The sequence below is a fragment of the Gallus gallus genome, unplaced genomic scaffold (assembly GCF_016699485.2).
Source record: "Gallus gallus isolate bGalGal1 unplaced genomic scaffold, bGalGal1.mat.broiler.GRCg7b scaffold_60, whole genome shotgun sequence".
Taxonomy (NCBI): Eukaryota; Metazoa; Chordata; class Aves; order Galliformes; family Phasianidae; genus Gallus; species Gallus gallus.
Genome location: NW_024096012.1, coordinates 103,708 through 116,048, shown reverse-complemented (window position 1 = coordinate 116,048; position 12,341 = coordinate 103,708). Strand labels below are relative to the sequence as shown.

The following is a 12,341-nucleotide window of genomic DNA, read 5'->3' as shown; positions in this document are numbered from 1 at the left end:
CGCAGTGTCACACACAATTTACACCCTCAGTCACACACTCACACTCACACACATTCACACCATCACACACTCACACACACTGACACACTCACACCATCACACACTGAGACTCACACTCACACACACACACACACTCACACCCTCAGGCACACACACACACTCACACCCCCATACTCACACCCTCACACACACACACTCACACTCACACACACTCACACTGACACACACCATCACTCACTGAGACTCACACACACAGTCACACTCACTCACACCCTTGCACACTCACACTGAACTCCCCCTCACACACACTCTCACACCCACGCTCACACTCACACCATCACTCACTGAGACTCACACTCACACCCTCGCACACTCACCCTTCCACACTCACACTCAACTCCCCCTCACGCATACACTCCCCCTCACACCCACACTCACACCCTCACTCACACTCACACCATCACACACTGAGACTCACACTCACACTCATTCACACCCTCACACACTCACCCTTCCACACTCACACCATCACCCACACTCCCACCCACGCACACTCACACATCACACACACTCTCACACACCCACACTCACAGCCACACCCACACACACTCACGTATCACACACACCCACAGCCACGCACACTCTCACATCACACACTCACACCCACACGCACACTCCCACCCACACACACTCACTCGCACACTCTCACACACCCACACTCACACTCCCACCCATGCACACCCACACCCACACCCACACTCACAGCCACGCACACTCACACATCACACACTCTCACACACCCACTCACACTCACCCTGTCACACCCACTCACACATCACACACTCACACACCCACTCACACTCACCCTGTCACACCCACTCACACATCGCACACTCACACTCACACGCACACTCACACATCACACACTCTCACACACCCACACTCACACACCCACACTCACACATCGCACACTCACACATCGCACACTCACACTCACACATCACACTCTCACACACCCACACTCACACGCACTCACCCATGCACATTCACTCGCACTCTCACACACCCACACTCACACTCACACCCACACCCACTCACACATCACACACTCTCACACACCCACACTCACACTCACCCTGTCACACCCACGCACACTCACACATCGCACACTCTCGCACACCCACACTCACACACACACCCATGCACACTCACACATCACACACTCTCACACACCCACACTCACACACCCACTCACACTCACCCTGTCACACCCACACCCACTCACACACCCACACTCACACGCACACTCACCCACGCACACTCACTCGCACTCTCACACACCCACACTCACACCCACACCCACTCACACCCACACCCACCCACGCACACTCACACTCTCACACACTCACACCCACGCACACTCACTCATCGCACACACTCACACACGCACTCCCACTCCCCACTGTTTTCTATCACAGCTTTATTGCCCCCCCACCCCACAGCAGCGCCCCACAGCCGCGCTCTGCTGCCCCATACGGCTCACTGTCCCCATACGGCTCACTGTCCCCATACGGCTCATTGTCCCCATAGGGCTCAGTGTCCCCATAGGGCTCTGTTGGCCCCATAGGGCTGTGTTGGCCCCACAGGGCTCAGAGCTGTCCCTATAGGGCTCACTGTCCCCATAGGGCTCACTGCTGTCCCCATACGGCTCAGTGTCCCCATAGGGCTCACTGTCCCCATAGGGCTCATTGTTGGCCCCATAGGGCTCACTGCTGTCCCCATAGGGCTGTGTTGCTGTCCCCATAGGGCTTATTGTCCCCATAGATTGTGGTGGTGTCCCCATAGGGCTCATTGTTGGCCCCATAGGGTTCATTGTTGGCCCCACAGGGCTCACTGTTGGCCCCATAGGGTTACTGCTGTCCCCATAGGGCTGTGTTGTCCCCATAAGGATCATTGTTCCCATAGGGCTCACTGTCCCCATAGGACTCAGTGTCCCTATAGGGCTCACATTCCCCATAGAGCTCACTGTCCCTATAGGGCTCATTGTCGCCCCCATAGGGTCACTGCTGTCCCCATAGGGCTGTGTTGTCCCCATAGGGCTCACAGCTGTCCCCATAGATTGTGGTGTTGGCCCCATAGGACTCACTGTTGGCCCCATAAGGTTCATCGTTGTCCCCATAGGGCTCACTGTTGTCCCCATAGGGCTGTGTTGTCCCCATAGGGCTCATTGCTGTCCCCATACAGATCATTGCCCCCATAGGGCTTATTGTCCTTATAGGGCTCATTGTCCCCATAGGGCTGTGTTGGCCCCATAGGGCTCAGTGTCCCCATAGGGCTGTGTTGGCCCCATAGGGCTGTGTTGTCCCCATAGGGCTCACTGTCCCCATAGGGCTCATTGCTGTCCCCATAGGACTGCGTTGTCCCCATAGGGCTCATTGTCCCCATAGGCCTCATTGCTGTCCCCATAGCGCTCACTGTCCCCATAGGGTTTACTGTCCCTATAGGGCTCACTGTCCCTATAGGGCTCGTTGTCCCCATAGGGCTCGTTGTCCCCATAGGGTCACTGTTGTCCCCATAGGGTCACTGTTGTCCTCATAGATTGTGGTGGCAGCCCCATAGGGTTCATTGTTGGCCTCATAGGGCTCATCATCCCCATAGGGCTCATTGTCCCCATAGGTCCCACTGCTGCCCCCATAGCTCATGGCGTTGTCCCACACTGCTGTCCCCATAGGGCTCGGTGACATCCTCAGAGCTTACGGTGTCCCCATAGGTCTGCATTGTCCCCATAGGTCTGCATTGTCCCCATAGGTCTCATTGTTGTCCCCATAGGTGGTGGCGCTGTCCCCATAGGGCTGGGTGACATCCTCGGAGGTCACGTGTTGTCCCCATAGGTCACGCTGTTGTCCCTATAGGCCTCTTCACTGTCCCCATGGGTCACGGCGTTGTCCCCATAGATCCTGTTGCTGTCCCCATAGGTCTCCCTATTGTCCCCATAAGTCACGGTGCTGTCCCCATAGGTCTCTTTACTGTCCCCATACGTCTCCCTATTGTCCCCATAGGTTCCCTTATTGTCCCCATAGATCCCCCCATTGTCCCCATAGGTCTCAATGCCCTCCCCATAGGTTCCTTTATTGTCCCCATAGGTCTCATTGCTGTCCCTATAGGTCCCTTTATTGTCCCCATAGGTTCCCTTATTGTCCACATAGGTCCCCCCACTGTCCCCATAGGTCTCATTGCCCTCCCCACAGGTCTCCATATTGACCCCATAGGTCCCCCCATTGTCCCCATAGGTCTCATTGCCCTCCCCATAGGTCTCCCTATTGACCCCATAGGTCCCCCCATTGTCCCCATAGGTCTCCATATTGTCCCCATAGATCCCCGCACTGTCCCCATAGGTCTCATTGCCCTCCCCATAAGTCTCTCTATTGTCCCCATAAGTCCCCTTATTGTCCCCATAGGTTCCCTTATTGTCCCCATAGGTCCCCCCATCATCCCCATAGGTCCCCCCATTGTCCCCACAGGTCTCCCTATTGTTCCCATAGACCTCTTTACCACCCCCATAGATCTCATTGTCGTCCCCATAGATCTCATTGCCGTCCCCACCGCTCTCTCCGCCGTCCCCATAGCGGTGGGCGCCGCCCCCCCCCCACCACCAGAGCTGCAGGCGGTTCTCCCCACGCCGGGGGGGTCCGTCGTCGTCCCCCCCGTCCTCATCGCTGTCCCACGGCGCCGGGAACACGCGCTGCCCCGAGGAGGTGGCCAGGAGAGGAAGCGTGGGGTGAAGGCTGGGGGGACATGGGGACAAGTCAGGATCTATGGGGCAGCGGGGATGGGGGGGGGACGTGGGGGGGAGAGGGGACATGGGGAGCAAAAGGGACATGGGGGGCAGGGGGGAGATGGGGGGCAGGGGGAATGTGGGGGGCAGAGGGGACATCATGGGGGGCAGAGGGGACATGGGGGGCAAAAGGGACATGGGGGGCAGGGGGGACAGGGGGAGCAAAAGGGACATGGGGGGCAGAGGGGGGAGAAGGGACATCATGGGGAGCAGAGGGGACATGGGGGGCAGAAAGGACATGGGGAGAAGGGACATCACGTGGGGCAGAGGACATGATGGGGGGCAGAGGACATGGTGGGGGGCAGGGGGGACGTGGGGGGCAGGGGGGACATGATGGGGGGCAGAGGACACGACGGGGGGCAGAGGACACGATGGGGGGCAGGGGGGACATGGGGGGCAGAGGGGAGATGGGGGCAGGGGGGACATGGTGGGGGGCAGAGGACATGACGGGGGGCAGAGGACATGATGGGGGGGCAGGGGGGACATGGGGGGCAGAGGACACGATGGGGGGCAGAGGGGACATGGGGGGCAGGGGGGACATGATGGGGGGCAGAGGACACGATGGGGGGCAGAGGACACGATGGGGGGCAGCAGTGACATGGGGGGCAGGGGGAACATGACGGGGGGCAGAGGACACGATGGGGGGCAGAGGACATGATGGGGGGCAGGAGGGACATGGGGGGCAGAAGGGGGAGAAGGGACATCATGGGGGGCAGAGGGGACATGGGGGGCAGGAGGAGAGAAGGGACATCACGTGGGGCAGGGGGGACATGATGGGGGGCAGAGGACATGGTGGGGGGCAGGGGGGACGTGGGGGGCAGGGGGGACATGATGGGGGGCAGAGGACATGATGGGGGGCAGAGGACACAACGGGGGGCAGGGGGGACATGGGGGGGCAGGGGGAACGATGGGGGGCAGAGGACACGATGGGGGGCAGAGGACACGATGGGGGGCAGAGGGGACATGGGGGGGCAGGAGGAGAGAAGGGACATCACGTGGGGCAGGGGGGACACGATGGGGGGCAGGGGGACCATGATGGGGGCAGGGGGGACATCATGGGGGGCAGAGGACATGATGGGGGGCAGAGGACATGGGGGGCAGAAGAGAGATGGGGGGCAGAGGACACGATGGGGGGCAGGGGACATTGTGGGGGGCAGGGGACACGACGGGGGGCAGAGGACACGATGGGGGGCAGGGGGGACATGGGGGGGGCAGGGGGGACACGACGGGGGGCAGAGGGGAGATGGGGGGCAGAGGGGACATGGGGGGCAGGGGGACCACGATGGGGGGCAGGGGGGAGAAGGGGGGCAGAGGACACGATGGGGGGCAGAGGGGACACGATGGGGGGCAGAGGACACGACGGGGTCAGCGGCGCCCGCAGCGCGGATGGCGCGGCAGTGCGCGGTGCGGCGCCCCCACCTGGCGCCGTTGACGCAGTCGCGCAGCGCGGCGAAGCGCAGTCGGTGCGGCAGCGCTGTGTGCCCGGGCGGCGGCGGCGGCGCCCTCCGCGTATCCCACAGCGTCACACGGCCGGCGCTGTCCCCCCCCACCAGGAAACGGCCGCTCCTGGGGGCACCCGGGGGGTCACCACCGGGAAACCCCCCTCCCCCCCCCTCAGTCCTCCCCAGGTCACCGCATCCCCCCCCCCAAAACCCCCTCATCCCCCCCCATGTCACTTCATCCCCCCCCCATCCTCCCCATCCCCCACCATCCCCCCCCCCATGTCACCATATCCCCACCCAATCCCCCCCCATCCCCCCCATGTCACCACATCCCCCTGCAAACCCCCCCCATCCCATGTCACCATATCCCCACCCCCCCCATGTCACAACATCCCCACCCCCAAACCCCCCCATCCCCCCCCATGTCACTTCACCCCCCCCATCCCACCCCATATCACCACATCCCCACCCAATCCCCCCCCGCCACCACATCCCCCCACAAACCCCTCCCATGTCCCCATCCCCCCATGTCACCACATCCCCCCCATGTCCCCATCCCCCCCACCCCACCCCAAACCCCCCCATCCCACCCCATATCACCACATCCCCCCCCCAACCCTCCCATTCCACCCCATGTCACCACATTCCCCCCCATGTCACTTCATCCCCCCCATCCCCCCCACATCCCCAAGCCCCCCATGTCCCCGACCCCCCCATGTCACTTAATCCCCCCCATCCCACCCCATGTCACCACATCCCCACCCCATCCCCCCCCGTCACTGCAGCCCCCCCCCCAAACCCCCCACATCCCCCCCATGTCACTTCATCCCCCCCATCCCCCCCATCCTACCCCATGTCACCCCATCCCCACCCAATTCCCCCCATATGCATCCCCCCCATGTCCCCACCCCCCCATGTCACCGCATCCCCCCATCCCCCCCATGTCCCTTCATCCCCCCCCACCCCACCCCAGTGCCACCCAATGTCCCCCAGCCCTGCTGTCACTCAATGTCCCCCAATGTCACCCAGTGCCCCCCCGCCCCACCCCACTGTCACCCAATGACCCCCAATGTCCCCCAGCGCTGCTGTCACCCAATGCCACCCAGTGCCCCCCAAGCCCACCCCACTGCCACCCAATGTCCCCCAGCCCTGCTGTCACTCAATGTCCCCCAGCTCAGCTGTCACCCAGTGCCTCCCAATGTCACCCAATGCCCCCCTGCCCCACCCCACTGCCACCCAATGTCCCCCAGCCCTGCTGTCACTCAATGTCACCCAATGTCACCCAATGTCCCCCACCCCAGTGCCACCCAACGTCCCCCAGCCCTGCTGTCACTCAGCATCCCCCAATATCACCCGGTGCCACCCTCCCCTACTGCCACCCAATGCCACCCAATGTCACCCCAACGCCATCCCCTCCCCCTTTCCCCCCCCCCCCGCTGTCACTCACGGGTCGAGGTCAAAGGTCACCCTCTGGTTGGTGGCCACGCGCCGCTCCATCGCCATCAGCACCGCGTCCGGGCGCCGCAGATCCCAGCACAGGATGTGCTCCGCCTGAGGGGCGGGGCCTCAGCAAGCCACGCCCACTCCCAGACCACGCCCACAAGCCACAGGCCACGCCCACGACCCCAAAGCCCCGCCCCCAACATGACAGCCCCGCCCCACCTGCCTTAACCACGCCCACATTCAGGCCACACCCCAGCAGCAATTAAGCCCGATGGCCCCGCCCCCGTTGGCCCCGCCCCCTAATTTCTGTAACCACGCCCACTCTCAGACTGCACCATACACCTGTCAATCATATCCAAATAGCCCCGCCCCCTATAGATCGTTCTGCATGTGTTTAGCTCCGCCCACCTACAGGCCACAATCTCAGATCATTACCCACGCCAGCTCTCAGGCCACGCCCCCATTCACCTGTCAATCATCGTTCCAACCCGCTCCGCCCCCTATAGGCCACGCCCCTCGAACTTTAACCACGCCCACATCTGCCAATCATGACAAATAGCCCCGCCCCCACACCACACCCAGGGCTCCTTTAGCCCCGCCCACTCACAGGCCCCGCCCCTTCACCCCAAAAACCCAGCCCTACATCCATCTGCCAGTCATGCCTCTTAGCCCCGCCCACCCACAGGCCCCTCCCCCTTCAACCATCACTCCAGCCCACCCTTAGGCTCCGCCCCCTCTTAAACCCCGCTCTCTCCCATCGACCACTCATCCCCATTGGCCCCGCCCACCCTCCGGCCACGCCCCCCGGGCCCCGTAGCCCCGCCCACCTTGCGCCCTCCTGCGTAAAGGAGGACCCCGTCGGGGCTGAAGCGGAGGTGGGTGGGGGCCATGGGGAGGTGGGGCCACAGAGCCACGGGGCCTCCCCCCCCCATGGGGTACAGCCCCAGGCTGCGCCCATAGGAACCGCAGCAGAACAGCTCCTGGGCGGGGCTAACGGCCAGGCAGCCAATCAGGCCGCTCTGACCCTGCCCTCCATCTGAAGAGAGAGGAAAATGACAGTCAGGCCCCGCCCCCCTTGCCCCAAGCCCCGCCCCCTGCCTCGGGGACCCGCCCCCTCCACCCTATTAGGCCACGCCTCTTTGCCCAGCCCCGCCCACAGTACGCATGGTCCCGCCCCTTTTAAAGCCCCACCCCTTTATTTAAGCCCCGCCCCCGCCTTTGTGGCCCAACTCCTCCATCTCTTCCCCACCCAGCGCTCAGGCCCCGCCCCCTTTCCATAAGCCCCGCCCCATCCTTTCTTGCCCCATCCACAAACACCCACCCCACACAAAGCCCCGCCCCCTCATTATAAGCCCCGCCCCCGTCGGTCAGATAGCTCCCTGAGCTCCTTAAGGCCTCTCCCCATTGGTTCTCTCCAAGGCCCTTCCTACAAGCCACGCCCCCTGGCTATCCAACACCACCCCTGAGCCCATCATGGTCTCTCCCCATTGGCTTGCGCTTAGGCCCCGCCCTCCTTGGCCCCACCCTCTGCCCATCTTGCCCCGCCCCCAAATCTTACATGGTCTCTCCCCATTGGCCCTCTCCCAAGCCCCGCCCTTCCTGCCTCTCTCCCCATTGGCTCTCCCCTTGGCTCCGCCCCCCTTGGCCCCACCCCTTGTCCATCTGGCCCCGCCCCCAAGCCCTTCAGAGTCTCATCCCATTGGCCCTCTCCAAAGCCCCGCCCCCAAGCCCTTCATGGCCTCTCTCTGTTGCCTCTCCCCTTGGCCCCGCCTCCCTTGCGCCTCCCCATCCATCTGGCCCCGCCCCTGAGCCCTTCATGACCTCTCCCCATTGGCTGCCCCCTCGGCCCCGCCCCCTTTTGGCCCCGCCCCCCGGAGGTGCTCACGGCGCAGCGGGCGCACGGTGCAGTTGCGGCCGGGCCGCTCGGTGGTGAAGATGCGCACGGAGCTCTCAAAGCCGCACAGCAGCCGGGAGCCGTCCGGGGAGAAGGCCAGAGAGTGGGCTGACATCAGCTCGTCCTGGGGGGGCACCCATTGAGTGGGGGGCACACAATGATGGCAGGGGGGGCAGGCGTTGAGTGGGGGGGCACAACAGGGGGGGTGGCAGGGGGGCACCAATTGAGTGGGGGGCACACAATGGGGGAGGCGGGCATTGAGAGGGGGGGCACACAATGGGGGGTGGGGAGTGGGGGGGCACAACAGGGGGGGCAGGGAGAAACCAATTGAGTGGGGGGGCACACAATGGGGGGGGGCAGGCATTGAGTGGGGGGGCACAACAGGGGGGGCGGCAGGGGGGCACCAATTGAGTGGGGGGCACACAATGGGGGAGGCGGGCATTGAGTGGGGGGGCACGCAATGGGGGGGTAGGGGGGCGGCATTGAGTGGGGGGGCACACAATGGGGGGGAGGCATTGAGTGGGGGGGCACACAATGGGATGACATGGGGGGGTGATGCAACGGGGGGGGTGCCACAATGGGGGGGTGGGAGACATAATGGGGGGTGATGCAATGGGGGGGGGTGATTTGGGGGGGGGGGACAAAATGGGGTGACATGGGGGGGGGGGTGCCGCAATGGGGAGTGCCTCAATGGGGGGGCGATGGGGGGGTGGGGGACATGATGGGAGGTGATGCAATGGGGGGGTGATGGGGGGGGGTGGGGGACACGATGGGGGGTGATACAATGGGGGGGCGATGTTGGGGGGGGACACAATGGAGGGTGATGCAATGGGGGGGCGATGGGGGGGTTGGGGACACAATGGGGGGTGATGCAATGGGGGGGCGATGGGGGGGTTGGGGACACAATGGGGGGTGATGCAATGGGGGGGCGATGGGGGGGGGTGGGGACGCAACGTGGGGTGATGCAATGGGGGGGTGATTTTGGGGGGGGGGACGCAATGTGGGGTGTGGCAATGGGGGGGTGATGGAGGGGTGGGGGACACGATGAGGGGTAATGCAATGGGGGGGGGATGTTGGTGTGGGGGAAGGACACAATGTGGGGTGCGGCAATGGGGGCGACGTGGGGCGCCCCCCCCTCACCAGGTGGTTGTGGGCCCGGAAGGTTCCCCGGCTGCGGCCGTCGTAGGCGTCCCACAGCTGCACCGGGTTCTGCCGGCTGCTGCTCACCGCGCTGCGGGGGGCACACACTCAGCAACCCCTGATCGCTCCCAGGAACCACCAGTAACCACCAGTAACAACCAGTAACCGCCAATGACACCCACTGACGCCCAACCAGTAACCATCAGTGACCGCCAGTGACACCCCATGACCACCAGTAACCACCAGTAACCACCAGTAACCACCAGGAATCACCAGTGACACCAGTGACCGCCAGTAACCACCAGTAACCACCAGCGACCACCAGTAACCACCAGTAACCGCCAATGACACCCACTGACACCCAACCAGTAACCATCAGTGACCACCAGTGACACCCCATGACCACCAGTAACCACCAGTAACAACCAGTGACTACCAGTGACACCCAACCAGTAACCATCAGTGACCGCCAGTGACACCCCATGACCACCAGTAACCACCAGTAACAACCAGTAACCGCCAATGACACCCAGTGACACCCAACCAGTAACCATCAGTGACCACCAGTGACACCCCATGACCACCAGTAACCACCAGTGACACCCAGTAACCACCAATCACTACCAGTGACACCCAACCAGTAACCATCAGTGACCGCCAGTGACACCCCATGACCACCAGTAACCACCAGTAACAACCAGTAACCGCCAATGACACCCAGTGACTCCCAACCAGTAACCATCAGTGACCGCCAGTGACACCCCATGACCACCAGTAATCACCAGTAACCACCAGTAACCGCCAATGACACCCAGTGACGCCCAACCAGTAACCATCAGTGACCGCCAGTGACACCCCATGACCACCAGTAACCACCAGTAACAACCAGTAACCGCCAATGACACCCACTGACACCCAACCAGTAACCATCAGTGACCGCCAGTGACACCCCATGACACCCAGTAACCACCAGGGACCACCAGTGACCACCAGTAGCAACCAGTAACCACCAGTGACACCCAGTAACCACCAGTGGCCACCAGTGGCCACTAGTAACCACCAGTAACCAAACAACTGATAACTCCCACTAACCACCAGTGACCGCCAGTGACCACCAATCACACCAAACCAGTAACCACCAGTGACCACCAGTGACCACCAGTAACCACCAGTGACACCCAATGACCACCAGTGACACCCAGTGACACCCAACCAGTGACCGCCAGTAACCACCAGTAACCACCAGTGACCACCAGTGACACCCAACCAGTGACCGCCAGTAACCACCAGTAAGAACCAGTAACACCTGGTAGCCACCAGTAGCAACCAGTAACCACCAGTGACACCCAGTGACCACCAGTGACTACTAATCACACCCAACCAGTAACCACCAGTGACCACCAGTAACCACCAGTGACACCCAGTAACCACCAGTCACTACCAGTGACACCAAACCAGTAACCACCAGTGACCACCAGTAACAACCAGTGACCACCAGTGACACCCAACCAGTAACCACCAGTGACCACCAGTGACCACCAGTAACCAGCAGTAGCAACCAGTGACCACCAGTAACCACCAGTGACTGTCAGTGACCACCAGTAACCACCAGTGACACCCAGTGACCACCAGTGACCACCAGTGACACCCAACCAGTGACCGCCAGTAACCACCAGTAAGAACCAGTAACACCCTGTAGCCACCAGTAGCAACCAGTAACCACCAGTGACCACCAGTGACCACCAGTGACTACTAATCACACCCAACCAGTAACCACCAGTGACCACCAGTAACCACCAGTGACACCCAGTGACCACCAGTGACACCCAGTGACACCCAACCAGTAACCACCAGTGACCACCAGTAACCACCAGTGACCACCAGTAACCACCAGTGACCGCCAGTGACACCCAACCAGTGACCACCAGTAACCACCAGTAAGAACCAGTAACACCCGGTAGCCACCAGTAGCAACCAGTAACCACCAGTGACACCCAGTGACCACCAGTGACACCCAGTGACACCCAACCAGTAACCACCAGTGACCACCAGTAACCACCAGTGACCGCCAGTAACCACCAGTGACCGCCAGTGACACCCAACCAGTGACCACCAGTAACCACCAGTAAGAACCAGTAACACCCGGTAGCCACCAGTAGCAACCAGTAACCACCAGTGACCACCAGTAACGCCCAACCAGTAACAACCAGTAGCAACCAGGGCAACCCAGTGCTCCCAGTTGCCCCCCAGCCCCTCCCAGTTGCCCCCCAGTCTCCCTAAGTGCTCCCAGTTACCCTCCAGCTCTCCCAGTTTCCCCCCAGTGCTCCCACTTGCCCCTCCAGTCCCTCCCAGTTGCCCCACAGCTATCCCAGTTGCCCCCCAGTGCTCTCAGTTGCCCCACAGCCCCCCTAAGTGCTCTCAGTTGCCCCCCAGCCCCTCCCAGTTGCCCCCCAGTGCTCCCAGTTGCCCCCCAGCCCTCCCAGTTACCCCCCCAGCCCCTCCCAGTTGCCCCCCGGTCCCCCTAAGTGCTCCCAGTTGCCCCCCCAGCCCCTCCCAGTTGCCCCCCAGTGCTCCCAGTTGCCCCCCA

General features: G+C 62.4%; 1 protein-coding gene across 2 annotated transcripts in view; it reads right to left on the bottom strand.

Moving 5' to 3' along the window:
- Nucleotides 1-2,595: 2,595 nt before the first annotated feature.
- The window catches only part of WRAP53 (WD repeat containing antisense to TP53), a 13,699-nt gene continuing 3,953 nt past the window's right edge, over nucleotides 2,596-12,341 (bottom strand). For both annotated transcript variants that reach the window (XM_040657196.2, XM_040657197.2), the window contains 6 exons: nucleotides 9,755-9,845; nucleotides 8,606-8,738; nucleotides 7,548-7,756; nucleotides 6,725-6,828; nucleotides 5,255-5,401; nucleotides 2,596-3,785 (listed from right to left, as the gene is read on the bottom strand). In XM_040657196.2, coding sequence (XP_040513130.1) covers nucleotides 2,873-3,785; nucleotides 5,255-5,401; nucleotides 6,725-6,828; nucleotides 7,548-7,756; nucleotides 8,606-8,738; nucleotides 9,755-9,845 — 1,597 coding nt within the window. In that variant the 3' untranslated portion in view covers nucleotides 2,596-2,872. The remainder of the gene's footprint in view (nucleotides 3,786-5,254; nucleotides 5,402-6,724; nucleotides 6,829-7,547; nucleotides 7,757-8,605; nucleotides 8,739-9,754; nucleotides 9,846-12,341) is intronic.